The sequence below is a fragment of the Dermacentor albipictus genome, chromosome 1, assembly GCF_038994185.2.
Source record: "Dermacentor albipictus isolate Rhodes 1998 colony chromosome 1, USDA_Dalb.pri_finalv2, whole genome shotgun sequence".
Taxonomy (NCBI): Eukaryota; Metazoa; Arthropoda; class Arachnida; order Ixodida; family Ixodidae; genus Dermacentor; species Dermacentor albipictus.
The window spans coordinates 374244085-374260727 of NC_091821.1; the positions used below are offsets into that span (position 1 = coordinate 374244085).

General features: G+C 48.8%; 2 protein-coding genes across 3 annotated transcripts in view; one reads left to right on the top strand and one right to left on the bottom strand.

Annotated features, from left to right (window-relative positions):
• LOC135901775 (probable serine carboxypeptidase CPVL) overlaps positions 1-11468 on the bottom strand; it is a 152342-nt gene extending 140874 nt beyond the window's left edge. Inside the window, exon 1 of the mRNA XM_065431633.2 lies at positions 11066-11468. Within this exon, the coding sequence (XP_065287705.1) occupies positions 11066-11166 (101 nt within the window). The 5' untranslated portion in view covers positions 11167-11468. The remainder of the gene's footprint in view (positions 1-11065) is intronic.
• baz (par-3 family cell polarity regulator) overlaps positions 1-16643 on the top strand; it is a 248899-nt gene that overhangs the window by 105065 nt on the left and 127191 nt on the right. The gene's annotated exons all lie outside the window — the stretch shown is intronic.

Sequence of the window (16643 nt, forward strand, 5' to 3'; positions counted from 1 at the left end):
AACCGGCGGACGCCTATGGCCGCACCTCGGCAGGTTGCATTGCGCAACGCACATATACGCGCGCGCGCGCCCTCCTTGTCTCGCGTATTACGCCCTGTATTATTCATAACGCGCACGCGCGGTGCCTTAGTCTGACCGGGGTGGCGGTCTCTCCTGGCGGCGTTTGCCATCGGCAGACTATATGGTGCCGCTGATTCAGTTGCGCTTTAACGCTGCCGCTTATTATGTATGCGTTGTTCCCGGTATATAGGCTTGGGCTTTGGCGAACGCGCGTGTCCCATTTCCACCGTATCGTCTCCGTGACGCTTTTCACCCGCACGCTGTCGTCGACGGGAAAGTGCCGTTCTCCGTCTTGTTTGTTTGTTTATTCGAGCTTCTCGAGATCTGCTTATTGTTGTGTGTGTCTATACCGCGTTCACCGCTGGCATAGTGGTTGCATTAGAGCGTTATATGTAGTATGGATCGCGAACCCAAAGTAAACTGGTGTATAAGTAACCAGCAGGAGGCTAACTGCAGCCTGGCAGCACGGCGCACGCTGGCGAAAGTCCCTACCACGTGCTATACCTAGGGTTGCCAACTTTCGTGTTGCCGAAGTCGGGACGAAGACCGGCCCTCTCAGTGTCTGAAGTCGACCGTCTGTAAAATGAACATTTCTTTCTTTCTTTTTTTTTTTAATTCATACCGTGTCTGCTGCAGTATAGTTATCCGACTGACACGGCTGCTTCGGCGCTTCCAAAGCAGCCGACGCGGCCGCTGTGTCCACGTGACCCCTCATGTCGCGTCACGCCGACGGTGGCGCCACCTTTTCCAGTGGTGGAGCTCGCCCCAATCTCGTCGAAAGTGCTTAGCCATGAAAAATTTTAATTTAATTTTAGCTATACCATGAAAAACGCAGTCGGATGATTTCTTTTTATTAGAAAACTGTCACGCACAGGATCTTACAGGACCTAAAGCAATTTCTTACGGTGAAGCGGCCCACCTAATTAGGCGAGAGTTCATATAGAGCCGTTGAAACTGTTTCAGAGCGCGTTGCTGAGACAACAAGCGAACGATAGTGGACGGACTTACGTGGCACAGTCAGTTGTGGCAATAAGATAAGGAACTGTGCATAAGAAGCGGTGTTTAAACAGCCTTTGTCGCATTATATGTTACTGTAAACAAACGAATGACAACAAACGATACTGTTGCTGCGGCCGCACCGCTCTTCTTCCAAAAAAAAAAAAAGAAAGAGCCACTGCGCGTCAGCCAGCGCTAAGGATACAAACACTCAGTCACAGTATTTACTGATTGCCATGTCTTGAAATGTGCTTTTGCGGCATAAGCATGCATGTGTGGCCGGCACTCTCAGCGTCAACACATACCAGAGCCGCTCAAGCTCAGTCACGGTGCTAACGTCAGCAGATTATTATATTAGTTTCATTAGTTAACTAATTCGTTGTTATTAGGCCACATTTCTAAGTTGATGCACCTGCTAAACGAATAGACATATTGCAGCAGTCTGCTGTTGCAGCTTGGCATCATGCTAGTTGAGCAGCACATGTGCATTAAAAGCGGCCGCGCACCGAAACGGCGTCTGCGACTTCTCGTGCGCAGTGCACGCATTCGGCACAGCGTCTTGCTTCCTTCGCGACGGAAGGCGTGCTACAACGCTTCCCATGCACCAAATTCTCAAAAATTCCCACCGCAGCGCAGCTGAGACGAGCAGATATAGCGCGACGCCGTGCATTCAAAAGCAGGACATCGCGTTTTGTACTACCCGAAACCTATAGTTGCGGCATAGAGAACTCTGTTGACTGGCATTTCCGCAGCGCCGCCTAGGCAGCCCGTCAGGCCGCTTGCGAGTCCGTGTTCACCGCAGCTGTCCTTCAGCTCAGCCGTAAATACGCAGTGGTGCGGGAGATCTGCTGAGACATTCGTCGACAATGAAATCAACGTAAACGTCATCTGCTTGCTTACAAGGAAAGGGTTTCTATTACTTGTCGGAAGGTTAGACGTGAGCTGGTTTCGTCGTAATGAAAGTGCCTTCCTCGTTCTAAAAGAGCGCTTTTTCTCTTTTTCATTTTTCCAACGGCCGTTTTTGCCCTCCTGAGTGTGTCTTAAAGGGACACTAAAGGCAAGTATTAAGTCAGGCTTAAGCGATATATTAGTGCTCGAGAATCTCTAAGGCGTCACTATTATCGTGAACAGAGCCTTAATAATCGAGAAACTGAGGTAAATGCAGGACATGGTTAGAGACCCCCGGGACATTCAAGTGTACTTGCCTCATGACGACAGCATTCCTCGGTTAAATTCTGTCTCTATAGTCGGATACAACTTTAGAAAAAAGGGGGCGTTTACTCCTCCGAGGCGGGTGCACCAATGGGCGCGCATTCTGGACCGACGTCATGCGCCGGACGGCCGGTGACTTCGCCGCTTCGGTCATCTGGGCGGGGCCTCCCCTTTTTTCTAAAGTTGTATCCGACTATAGTACTCAACCACTCATTGCAAAAAAACATCCTTGCATTGTATTACAAGACGAAATAAAATGCTACTTGTCCAGTTCCATTTCATGCTCAGAAAAAAGAACTCATTGAAATTACGGTTGACAACGACGCAAGCGGTCGCAAGGTTTCGTTTTCGCTTGACTCTGCGCCGTCCACGTTTTCGCGTTTCAGCTGTTTCGTTATCGCGTAGTGTTGCGCTGGTTTTGCTTGCTCGCGAAACTCGCACAAACTGTAAAGGGCAGAGAATTCAACCACCATGTGATGTCGCGGGATGCCCAAGCAGTCTACGCCACTTGACCGAAAAGCAGCTTCAGCGACGAATCCGCTCTTGGTCTTGAATCGGTCTTGGCTCGGTACCGGTGCCGTTTTACTCACCGATGGCACCCTACTACAGTGGTTGTAAGCCTACTGACGGCAGCAAAGGATGGTGATGGCGTATGCGCCCCTCCTCCCCACCCCCTTGTTTGTGGCGGGAGATTCGAATTGCGATAAAGGTACTAGGACCCTTCAGGTGGATTTTCTCGTAAGTATTTTCTTGGCACGAAACAAGCGTTGCGAGGTTTCTGGAATGGTTTTTAAACAGTCCACGTTGACTTAGTATCAGCCTCCTTAGCGTCCGTTTAAATAGTTCCATATAGTTACCTCTAAAAGTATTGTTGCATTTTAATAAAGTGTTGAAAACTATAACGAAATGACAGTTGCCATTCCCGCTCGGAAAAATGCCAACCTAAACCGCGCGAAATTTCGAACTACAACGAGCGTGCGCCACGACTGTAGCGCCATCGTGGGGGATGACGCTCAGCTCGCGCAACAGCATTAGCTTGCGGCAACGGCGACAGGTGGCAGCACCGACCCCTTCATAGCCGCCGTGTTGTTGTCAAGAGAGGAGGAAACTTGAATGGGGACACGGATGGGGGCGTAGACTCGTTCCGGTTGTTTCTTTGGTACGTTGCTGCCATGCGGCGTTTCAATGGCCACTGAGTACGAACGAGGTCTTGGGTTCAATTCAGTGCCACGACGGTCGCATTTCGATAGAAGAAAGTAACTTCGCCCATTGTTTCTTGCAAGCGTGACACAGGGGCAGACGCTTGTATCGTGTGCTTCACGCCCTGCCTGCAGTGCCGTTTGACTTTTCTAGTTCGTAGCATCTGCGCGGCGCGGATGCGGCCGTAGGCAGTTTGAAAGTGCACAGAATAATGTTTCGCTGAAAGCTTGCTGGGCTTCAAAGCTATTTTCAGCTTCTTTGAAACACGTGAAGCAAAGTAGCAGGCACATAATGGTATATGTATATAAAACACCTTTGCTTAAATATTATCGCGCTGCTTCGTGGCCCACCGCTGAACACGTCACTCCTCACCCGTTTCATGGTCGAGAGTCCATTGCGGGAAAGATTGCGCTTCCATGTTGCGGTGAAACTGCAGCAGTGAACGAGTGATGCTTCGAGCAGCCGAATCATTGTCCTTTCTTTGGGCCGCTGTAGACACAGCTACTGCTGCTTTCGTACACGAAAAACAAGGAAAGAGCAATAACGAGATAATAATGAAAGAGTCAGCAAGACGAAGGCGGCTCTGTTGTCTTCAGTTCCGTGTACATTGTTCACTGCGTGATCTATGTCACCCGTTTTCGACACACCGGAATCCTGCGTGTCGGCCTCGTAGGCTTCGGTGTCAGGCTGCCCAATAGCCACTTCCTCAACTTCTCCGGCTTTTGTTGTGAGTCGTAACCCTCTGGAGCAACCGGTTCTTCGGAGCCACCTTCTTTTTCGGTTTCTTTGGACATTCATGTTGGAGGGGTGACCGGTGTCGAGGTGTCATTGTTGCCTGGCTTTGCACAGTAGGTGAAGGAAGACAACTACAAAAAAAGAAATATTCTACTCAGTTCTTTGTTTCGCAACTGTTTTTGGCAAGAAGGCCCAAATTGAACCAAAACAATGTAACGCGCGCCGACTACAGCTCTGCCATTGTGTAGTGCAGCATTCTCCTGCGAAAGCACGCTGGCCTATCTCCTGCTTGCCAAGGAAGCAGAGTTCCCGGAGCTTCCCATATTGCTTTCGATGGCAACCTGCAAAATGTGACGTCACGATGTAGCGGCAGGCAGTAGTTTGCTTCAGTGTAGAAAACTTCAATTCAGCTAGCAGATAGAGGGAGCTAAATAATGGAAACTGTTTAGGAAATATCATTTTGGTGCTGTGGTACACTGTGGTCTATCAGATTGACTGGACGACAAATCTTGTTGGAACTCTGGCTTTTTCTTTTTTTCGTGAACGTGCAGCGCGACTACCGCACTGCGAGTCCCTTTGCTCGGAACTGGTAGGGATTCGGAAGGTGTAATCAGGAACCAACACATTTGTATGCGACAAGACTTTATCCTCGCCGAGAACCGAGTTTCGCAACGGTTGCTGTCACTAGGGCTGAGCCAGACGCTTTTACGTTCCTTTGTGCACCATGCCTTGAATCTGCCTTCGTCTATCCTTTCTTCGGCACAACAGCAAGAAGCCTGTACGCGCGTAGTGAAGCGAGGACAGCCGTAAAGACTGTACTCGGCACGAATCAAAAGACTAATTAACGAAAGACGCTGAGTATTTGCCGAAGGGGCCTCACAATCAGAGCGGGTCAGGGAAGAGGTGGCAGGACTACAAAGACAAGAAGTGACGGGTCGACATGACGAACATTACACACGCTACGTGCGCATTTATTTTATTTAACTGATCAGCTATAGAGGACAAGGAGACAACGAAGTAATGCTATCTTAGTCGGTGCCCGTGTTACACGGAAAGGTCACGCGCACGCACGCGAAGAAAGGAGTTGCAACGCCGGATCGCGGGCTCCGTGTGGCCACACTGTCCGCCCACCGGCGTGCCTCTAATTGGATTTAACCGGCGGCCGCGCACCGCACGCCTTCCTTCCGGCTGCGGTCGGCGGCCCGAGCGTGGCTTCTCACGCGATCCAGGAGCCGATCGATTTGTCCCGAGCCAACGACCCCGTGGCACAATTTTTGTCCCCTCCGCACCGGCGGGCGGCTTCGAAAGCTCGGCTGTGTTGGATGTGCGGGTTGGGCCTTGCCGCCGCGCACGAGATTCATGCGGATGTGTGTGCGCACGCATTATGCACGGACCACCTGCCGCGGGGTATATGGACAGGCGCTGTCCCAGTCGGGCTGGTTTATGCGAGAGAGCGCGCCCTTGCTTTCGTGGCGATTAACTTCGATCGGGACCTATACGAACTTACGAGATGTGTGGCTTTTTCTCTCTGTGTGTGTGTTCTAATTTATTTCTTTCTGTAGTAAAGACAAGTAATACATTGACTGAACGACAGACACAAGCGCTGCGAATGTTCGTTGTGTGTCCCGCTGACTCTTGGTGTGAAAGGGGCTTTTCTTTCTTCGTTCATTATTTCCTTTGCTCTGCACGAAGTGGGCCGATGCGAGGTCCTTTTCGGCAAATAGCTGCAGGGTTCTTTCTTTTTTTTTTGTCTGGCTCTTACGTGACTGTCTTCGCAGTGAAAATAACGATATTGAGAAGAAGTTGTGCAGCATTCGCAAGATTAATATCGGAGAAGTCGTGTCTCGAAATGAGTTATGGTCGACGATGTATGTTTTGCCGCGTGCATCTCGCAGGCACTGTACCGAGAGAGACTTGAACAAGCAAGGCAGATAGTTTCGCATGCAAGACGGAGTGTTGGAATTTACGAGCAGTTTTAATAATAATAATAATATTTGGGGTTTTACGTGCCAAAACCACTCTCTGATTATGAGGCACGCCGTAGTGGAGGGCTCCGGAAATTTTGACCACCTGGGGTTCTTTAACGTGCACCTAAATCTAAGCACACGGGTGTTTTCGCATTTCGCGAGCAGTTTTCGAACGAGTGACGTCACTGGAGAGGTGTTAGGGATACTAAGAATACGTGAATCAGGGACCAAAGGCACTGTTAAATATCAGTGTAGGCTGTAGCCAATATCAGCGTAAGCATTCGGTCAAGGTCTTTATAGAGGCGTCGGCATGCAGATCTATCCACCGCGCTGTCAGCAGCTGCGCTGAAGCTGACAAGAACTTTGAAGGCTCGTGGCCGATGCTTATCATCATGACGAATCACAGCAGACCGCAAACATATCATTACGGTCCTCGCATAACTACATACTCCTTACCATCAAGAAGGCGTAAAGCGCTGTAAGAGCGCCAAGCGCGTTCTCTGATTAACGTACACAGTTTTAAAGAAGAGCGCAGCGATTGGTTTCGACGTGGTCACACTGATCCGCGACGGTAATGTCTTGTCCTGCAGCTGATGGAGACAGCGGTGACGCGCGGTGCAGTTTGTGGACATGATACGATGTGTAAACGCGACTGAACGCGGACGTAGAAAGAAACATAAACACAGCGCCTTCTCTGCGTATATGTTTCTTTCTACGTCCTCGTTCAGTCGCACTTACACATTCTATCATGGATTCAAATCAACTTCCCGCCGACGTATATTAAAGGGACACTAAGGGCAAATATTAGGTCAAACTAAAGTGATAGATTAGTGCTCGAGAATCTCTGAAGCGTCAATATTATTGCGAACATGGCCTTAATAATCGAGACATTGAGGTAAATGCAGGACTTGGTTAGAGACTCCCCCGGGACATTCAAGTATACTTGCCTCATGACGACAGCATTCCTCAGTTAAATTCTGTCACTAGTACTCAACAACTCATTGCAAAAAACATCTTTGCATTCTATTACAAGACGAAATAAAATGCTACTTGTCCAGTTCTAATTCATGCTCAGAAAAAAGAACTCATTGAAATTACCGTTGACAACGACGCAAGCGGTCGCAAGGTTTCGTTTTCGCTGGACTCCGCGCCGCCCACGCTTTCGCGTTTCAGCAGTTTCGTTATTGCGTAGCGCTGCGCTGGTTTTGCTTGCTCGAGAAACTCGCACAAACTGCAAGTGGCAGAGAATTCAACTTCCATGTGATGTCGGGGGATGCCCGAACCAACGTTACTCTAGTCTAGTAACGTTGGTCTATGCAGCCAGGTACGCAGCACGTCGGCATCGTCTGCTGATATTCTTAAGAAACTCGGCGAAGACTGCTGTTCCACGGATGACATGCTTGCTGAAATTCGCTGTAAACAACGAACTATACAATACACCAACGCTGCACCGCGCGCTTAATCTGGCCCGCCCGCGTAGCCGGCCAGTGAGGAAGTGAAGCCGGGCGCGACTGCAGCGCCACGAAGGCGCGGGCGGGTGGCGGTTCCGCGCAACGGCGCCGAGTTTTAAAACTGAAGCTAGTCTAGTAACGTTGGCCCGAACGGTCTACGCCACTTCACCGAAAAGCAGCTTCAGCGGCGAATCCACCGCTTTTTTTTTGTCAATTGGCTTTATCTGCCTTGACTCGGTGCCGCCGTCTGTCGGGCGCCGTTTTACTCACCGACGGCAGCAAAGGGTGGTGATGGGATATGCAACGTCACCACTCCCCCGGTTGGGTGGCGGGAGATTTGAATTTCGAAAAAGGCGTTCGGACCCTTCAGATGCAATTTTCTCGTAAACAGAGTCTTTTCTTGGCGCTAAACAAGCGCTGCGAAGTTTCTGGTATGGTATTTAGACAGTCCACGTCGACTTAGTATTTGCCTTTAGTGTCCCTTTAAGCAGTTTGTGGAGCAGCACGTGCTCGTCCTCTGTTAACAATGGCGAGTATGTTTCGGCAAGCCGATTTAATGGCTCCGTTATGCCCCCCGCGAGCTGGGCTCAGGGATCTGTGGTGACGTTTTGCGGCTGAGCACGAGGTCGATGGTGGCACAGTGGCAAAGAAAACGCTCGTGTGTATATAGGTGCAAGTCAAAGAGGTCCAGGTATGCTCACGATTAATCCGGAGCCCTGCACTATGCCGCGGCCCTCACAACCCTCTGTGCTCAGCTTAGGGACTCTAGACTCCATAATTTGAAGCAGTGACTCCGTACTGTACGCAAATATGATCGGCACCGTGGCCAAGGTGAATGGCAGTAAAGTATCACTCCAAAGACACCCATGCAGCAGCTACGCACCGTCCTTGCTGTAAACGTTTTTAACTGGGAGCACAGTGGCAGCAGCCACAACACAACAGCATTGTAGACCACAGTGCCGTCTCGCCGCAGACAGCCAGGTGCGCTTTCTCTGCGCTTACCCGCACGCAACCGCGCGATCTCATCCGTGACGAACTGGCCGCCTGGCCAGATTGCATTCCGACGCCAGAACTGTAGGCTCGGTCCTCGCTTGCCATGCTCGCTTCAGACGGCCGAGTTTGTTGCCCTCCTCGGTATTAACGACCTTCGAAATAAATAAAAGTAACCCCCCCCCCCACCTCCCCCCATCCCTCCCTTTAATTCCTCCGCAGCACACTCATGCTACAATGTCTCCCAGCACTCGAGGGCACAGGTGCGCTCGCGAGTGTGTGGTGTTTATTGGCGATATAAACGGAATGTGTTCGCTCGCGTGCTCGCCAGCTTTGCTCGTGCTGTCTATTGTGTGATTACGATGCTTGTTTCGCTTATGCATTGTTTTCCTGTTGTGTGTGCGCACAGAGGAACTTCAGGATATCTTGTTTGCAACTCTCGCTGTTCGTGTTAACGAGTCATTGAACCGAAGTAAAGATTTATTTCCCTTAAATATGTTCTGTATATTCCCTGCTGCTGCGCCACATTAATCCGGCCGTTGTTTGTCTTTTTTTTTCCTATATATTATTCTCCACTGCAGATTCATTCAACCATATATTTATTATGCCTAAAGAGTGGCGTCCCCTATCTAGGAGCTTAAGATTGATTCGAAGACCTATAGCGTTCGTCATATAGTCCCGTTCCGTCGGATTTGGAACATATATGTAACAAAACAGCAGCCAGCTGGCCGATGTGTGGTTGCATTAAAGAACAATACAAGACGAATTCGCGGAATAAGTAAACAACGAAATACTGCATGACTCAAAAAGCCGGCGACGAATTGTTGCTTTATATTTAGCATTCTATGCACAACCTTGACTCGTTCGGTAATTCTGTATTACATGCTGCCGCAGCACAACTGAACAAGTTGAGCTGTGCATAAATGATTAAGACAGGCAATCTAATGCTTCAAACTTACTTTTGTGTGTATGTTCACTTGATATGTCGACTGATTTGTGTTTTTCTTCTCTTTCTCAGGTGAGTTCCTCGTGGAGCCTTGTTTTGACAGCCCACATCCCTCCAAAGTTGTAAGCTTTAATTATGCGCATGATTGGGGCTTTTGCAATAGCTAATGTAACTTACAATTGGGGCATGCTTGTCTCCGATGTATGAGTGATTTATTCTGATAGCATTGGAAATTGTCTCTGTTGTTATTCGGCACTCTGTAGTTTGATAAGTATGAACTGAATAAGAGCGTTTTCCTTATGAACCACATATATAGCACGAAAAAAAAAAAGTGCAGCTGCATCTCAACCAGCTTCATGTGTGGATATTCATATGTTCGCTGAGCTCTCCCGAAATAACGTGCATAGGCTGGTGTCGTATTATATCTTGAAATATTTGAAAATACTATAGACTGGTAAAATTATTTATCTTCACGTATACGTATCAGCCATCCTGCGTGGATGGATACTCATACCACATCTTTCTATGTAGGAGATGCACGTGGGTATATATTTCCATATCACTGCGGATCATAGTTATGCTTAATTTATAAACTACAAATAAAGGTCAAGGAGGCAACGCAACACACGGATGCGTACACCACAGATTAAATCTTTATTTAGGGCGCGTGACCACTTTACATATGAAATACACATGTACATGAAAAAGTACACACGCATATGCCTTTCATATGCTATATTTTCTGTGCATTAAATAAACATTTTAGTAGCTAGTCAATCGTGTGTCGTGTGACCTTCGTCGTGCCCTTTTTCTAAATTTAGGCTTTGCGCGATAGTGTTTATGAATCAAGCAACTTAAACGAAACTGATGTTGCTGCAAAATAGTTTCTTTTACTTCTTTTTTACGCTGTCTCCATATCTTCTGTGTCGCCACCTTAATTTGTTGGTGCTTTTTCTTCTTTCTAAACACGCACAGCCGCATACAAAAGTTTTCGAAATGTGCGCTCTCACCTTGGAAAAGCAAAAAAAAAAAGTGTGGCCTGCGTCATCTGTATCACAACACCGTAGTTCGCTAAACGATAGATGTAAACAATTGCATACCATTCACTTTCAAACACACGTACATAGTTCGCAAACCCGCGTGCATTTTAGATGCGCGAGTAACCTCATATAGTAACAGAGTAACACGCATATATTTTTGCAACGAATCCACTGTGGCAGCATGCAGCTTGCTTCTCAACAGCGTACGGGCTTTTCCGGCTTGCGAAGGCGTATACTTGTCCAGTTTTCTTTTTAACCTTGCGCATGGTGGTAGGTCGGCTCTGTATTCACCATGCACCGGTTTGCACAGAGCAATGCGTAGGATCTCGCTTCCTCTGCCAACTCATAACGAAACACAGTTGGAAAACAACAAAAAAAAGTATTTTTCTCGCTATTATGGTATCGTGCACGAGATATATGCATGCGTCTGCGACGCTAGTTGCAGTAGTAAGAGTATAATGGGCTCACCTCGAGCTGCGACTTCCGCATCCGAGTCCCACACCTCGATGGTATTCGTGCTTGCGGGGCATCCACCTTTCCTCCTTTGGCGGCAGAGACGAAGTTTTCATTTCGTACCATATTCGACGGCAGACGACGTGTCGGAGAAAAGGTCCATCGACTCTTCGTTGTTAAAATTTTCTCGCGGGTTCACCTACGCGTCCTGTCGTTCAGTTTTCCGGGGATCGCACACAAAATGTCGCGTAGTTGAAAAGAAGAGTTCCGACGCGCCATACACTTCAAGCACTTTTAGAGGCTTAGTTTTGGTGGCCCGGTTTCCGAACGTGTTTGTTTGCCCGTGGATGGGTGCTCGAAAAACACCCTTCCGTGGCCACGCACGTCGCGCACGTCTCCACGAGCATCCGGCCATGTTTGAGCGTGTCGCCACAGGCTGGAAAGAGGCACCGAGGTACATACTTTATGCTTACACACCCGAACTATATATGCCAGCTTTTACGTGGCGGCGCTGAGCCGTTTCAAGGCCGCCAGAGGCGGCTCGGGCGACGACGTGTACGTGCGTTTAGTCTGCGGTAGACGCGTAGGCGAAATTCGTCGAGTCTGCAGCAAATATTTGCTTCTTCATTCGTTTTTCTTCTTTCGCGTTTCCTTCACTTTACGGCTTAGGAAGCGACTCGTAGGTGTGTACATGACTGGGTGCGTCAGATGTACGCGTACATCAGCGGGGGAGGCGCGCGCACGCCGTCCGTATTACGACCACGCTCAACCCCAACGCGTGGCACGCGGTCCTATACGTTTGCTCTTGGAAAACACAGATTTTTCGTGCGGTGCTCCGTGCAAGTTTCGTCTCGGGAGCTGTGTGCGAAGTCGTTCCCCAAAGAGGTGGAAGAGAAAGCGAGAGAGAGAGAGATTTGCGAAGTGAGACAACGGCTTTCCATTGCATGCCCCCTCCTCTGCACTTTGTGCGTCAGCTGTAGCTGACTTTCGTCGTCGAGTGGGCGCCCCTGCTTTTGTTGTGTGCACGAGCAACGCACGCAGTCCGGGTTTTCGCCGCCAAGCCTTCCCCTTCGAAGACGCTGGAGGTAGGAGGAACGCTCGTGCACGTTATCGAAGTGCTCTTGCTGTGATTAACGAGCCCGTGGGCTCCTTGGGGTTCGAGGCACCCTAGGGTCCTCAACTTCTGGCCTTAAGCAGTTGTACGAGCTTACTGCAAGGCGAGCTCGAGGTTTCAAAGCCCGTCTCTCTCTCTCTCTGTCTCTCTCTCTCTCTCTCTAGATCATACTGTGTTACACGAACGAGAAGAATAAGGGGCAACGACATGCTCGATTTTCTCTGTTGGTTACAACCACGGGGGTGCAAACGGACAAATGAAGCCCGGGAAATCACTTTTGAAACTAGATGTCATCATTAAATGAAATTAATGTAGAAATGATAAGGAAATTGGAAGTGAAAGGTATACAGCTGAGTTAGAGTAAGAGTAAGAAACGAGTACGAAATGATAAGCCGTCGCCCTCTGGGTGAATAAGAGCAGGCGAGAAAACGAACCCGACAGTGACGAATCGGCTAAAATAGAAATTTCTAGTTACTTTTGTGCTTGAATGCATAAAACGACGTTTTGTTGAGGAAGTAACTTGAACGCCAATGCATTTCCCCGCAAAGTTCGGGAATTTATATCTCGAAACTGGTCTCATCCTGAGAATTCGTTCCGAGTGGATCCACCTTGCGAACTGCACGGCTAGAATTTGTAGATTGCAATATGAGCCATTATGTAATTAGCTAAAAACTTAATTTGTGAATGGTTTGTAAGTTAGTCGATTATGCATTTCAATTTATGTTGCAAGTAGTGTCGGGCAGTTCGAGTAAACCACCTCTTGAACCACAATTGTGCCATCTGCCGCAGGTAACCTTTAAAACATTTTGAAAGGGTTCGCTGAAACGCCCTGTACATAGGAGCATGCTGTGCTCTCGCAATATAGCAGCGGAAGGCGACGGGAATGACATCGTATAATGGGGCCGGCCAATGGTGCGGGCTCACTTTCGCGCGCGTCTTTATTGGGATTGGGCTTTCAGACGACTCGTTTCGCAAGGCCGCAGCGGCCTCGCTTCTTTTTTTTGTCGCATCTCTCCGCGCGGTCGCGCACGCTCCGAGTCGCGTCTTCCGAGAACGCCCTGGCGTGGCCCGGGCCCGCAATTCTTCATCGGCGGCATGCCAGCGATATAACGTTTACTCATACGGTGAGGAGCGTTTAGGTACAATTCGGCGCATGCCCCGAGTTTGCGCGCCTCCCGAGGGCTGCCGCCAGATTTGGCTGCATAGTTTACGTCCAACATAGCTACATTTGATGCCCTTTAACTGCGAAAGTTGGGGCCTTCTGCAACTTGGCCGCTTCTTGGTTACATCTGGCAAGAGAAATTGTAGATGTCGCCCGTGGTATCCCATATATAATGTTGTTCGCCTTAGCAAAATACCAGATTTTGCCGAAACAGTCCTCTTTCGTGGCATGACTGTCTGTTGCATTGTACACTTCTCTGTTCAACCCGCCACGATAACTTGAAGAGGCTATGACATTTTGCTGCAGAGTTCCAGGCCGTGGGTTCGACGGCGGCCGCATTTCGATAGGGGCGATATGCAAAAACGATCCTGTACTTAGATATATGTGGACTTTAAGTATCCCTATGGTGGTCACTTAGAATTAACCTGGAGTCTACGGCGTGCTCATATTCAGATCGTGATTTTGGCGCTTAAAACTCCAGTTTTCTCTCTCGCTCTTCTTGTACTTTCTTTTTTTTATTATTCTTGTTTTTTAAAATAATTTTTGACGTCAAAATGCAGTAAAGAGAGATAGAGAGAGAGAGAATACAGAGGAAGGCGGGGAGGTTAACCAGAGGTAGTTCCGGTTGGCTACCCTGCACGGGAAGAAGGTTTGAGGGGAATAACAAAAGAAAGTGTGGAAGGGGGAGAAAAAGAGAAAGCGAGACAAGCACTAACAAAGCGCGTACACTATAGCGGTAGGGGGCGGCGTTCTTAAAGTCTATCGTTAAGCTCCGTAGAAATTTTGATTCCTAGTTACCAGCTGTAGGCGTACTTCACATCCGCATTGAATGGCCTTGGAGTGTGTAATCCTAGGGGTGTTAGTATTGAAAGTTACCATTTGTGATTCAGCTTGCAGACCACGCGTTCTGTACGTGCAACCTTCCGATCAACTAACGTGGCTCGTTTGCTCCACGTGTACTGCGCGTGAACTCTGAAGTGTAACGGGAAGTTGTGAATGAAATTATATAGAAGGAAAGAAAAAAGAAGTAGCTGGTTCTTTTCCGTTCTCTCCATGACGCAAGTAATGCTGCGACATGTTCAGTTATCGACGAACGTGGCTTCTCGGCAGTATCGGTAAGTCGCAACGCCGCTAAGTTATACATTGCGAAATTTCCGCCACCGATTGCCGCCCTATATCATGTGGATAACGGGACTTGTGTGTGTACTGTGTCAGAGACAGCGCCACTGCTATGCGCTGCTTTCTTGGCAGGTGTAAGCCTGCGGCAAAGGAAATAAAGAGAAACGAGAAGAGTGTCATCGTTTGACAGCTGTGCCAAGCACCACTGCTTCCGCAAGCGGCTTTCCCCTTGCTTTCGACGTTTTCCTCTGGATAGCATCTGTGAAACCGTGATGGTAATTTAGCTGTGCGATGGTCTGTTTTGCACAGCAGCGAGGCGTTTTAGCTCCTGCTCTTAATTACTTTGCGCAGCTTTCAACATGTGTATTTGCTGCTGAGCAACATTCGGTAGCTTGGTTTGTCGCAGTCCTTGCCGACTGACTAACTTCAATATAGTTGAGCTTTATAGGTTGATACTACAGGCTTGCAGAGCTCTTCTAGAATGCATTTCTGCTGCTAAGCTCGATGCTCGTTCTCTAAACCTCAAACTACATAATTTGGCACTGTTCACTGCTTGCATTCGATGACGTATACGTTTTATCTAAAAGTTAATATTAGCGAGCGTTTAGTTTATTAAAACTGCGTATAAGGTATTGTTCAGAGCGTGAAATATGCTGCTTGTCATCACTGAAGGGCCTTTGTTACGGAGTATCAAGCGAAACGCACCGGACCGACGGTGCAGCGTGACGTATTGCAGCGAAGCTGTGTATACCTAGCCGATTGGTCAGTCCGTCTGTCGCCTATACGCCGAAAGACCCGTGCGCGTGCACGAAAAAAGAAGAGAAAGGCGCGCGATTGGCTGCGCCAGTACTGACGTTGTTGCTCTCCGTCGCAGCCGAACGCCCTCGCAGCAGTTTCTCTTTGGCTCCGAACTGGGTAGGCCACGCGTCATACGTACTCCTTAGGAGCAGCCAGCTTTCGATCAGCCACGCTGCGAGCAGAACCAGGAACGAGCTCGTCTAGGCCGTACCGATGCTGCAGCCCGGGCGCAATTACAGGATCGTGCAGCCGAACGCAAGCAGCAACTGCGTACCGAGGATTCAGCAGCCTATACCAAGCCGTCGTTTAATGAACCGTCGGGATTAACCCGGGGATAAACACCGGGGCCGCATGTTTCAGCTTCGCTGGTTAACCATCTGTACGTAGTGCTTGGGCGGTGATCTTGTTTTCAGGCACACGTTGCACGCAAATAGTCGGCGTCTTTATGCTGCCTTACGAGCAGTTTAGTTTCTTCTTTGTTTATTTTTTCTGCGTGGCTACATCAGTTGTACCAGCTAACAACTTACGAACACATTTTGTGTTCCAAACAACACGCTTTTGACTTCCTCTGCCAATTTAAATAGGAAACATTGAAAATGTGCCTGTGCGCCTTCAGTTATACTGTTTGCGCGGTAACTGTCATGCAGTGAAGTCATGCAGTAGGCTTTCTTGCTTGTCAATTGAGGCACCACGCGTTGTGACCGTTGTAAATGACAATGTCTTACGTCCACGGGCCTTGCGTTTGTATACACGTTCCTGAATTCCCTGTATAGCAAGTAATGTGTAGCAGTCCTTTTCCGTCGTTATAGTGAGAAACAAGTGCGCGATTTCTTCTTTTCTTTTTTCCTCATATGGTCCTACATGTATTCACAAAAAAGCTCTCATAGACGCTAGAATTGTTCGTAAGAGCATATCCCTGCCAATCTTGGGGCTGTGCATATTGTCAGCGAAGGCGGCCGGCCAATAGCAAAGTTACGAACAAAAAGGTTCGTAAACTCGGTTCCCACTACACCACGTATATATACGTTGATGCTGAATACGTGCGCTTCTCGACAACACCGTTGTTTCTTTCGAGTTGATCTCTATCCGAGTGATAATAAGATTATCTTCACGCTACACCTAGTAGACAGACGCAACAGACGATGTCTCTATTCAGGACGGAGACCGAGAAGCGGCCTCGTTACCGAGGCGCCCCCGGTGCGTCTAAAGCTCCTCGCAAATTCGACTTTCGCTCCGCTCCTGCTGTGACGAGACGCGCACCGCAGTGCGCGCGTGCATCTCGGTGAAGCCCTGCGCGCACTAGGCGATCGGATTCGCCTCCCGATGGGCGAAGCTGTGGGTTTCGCAAACGCTGGGAAAGAAGAAGAAAAAAAAAAGCACGGCTTCGAATCGGACGGCCG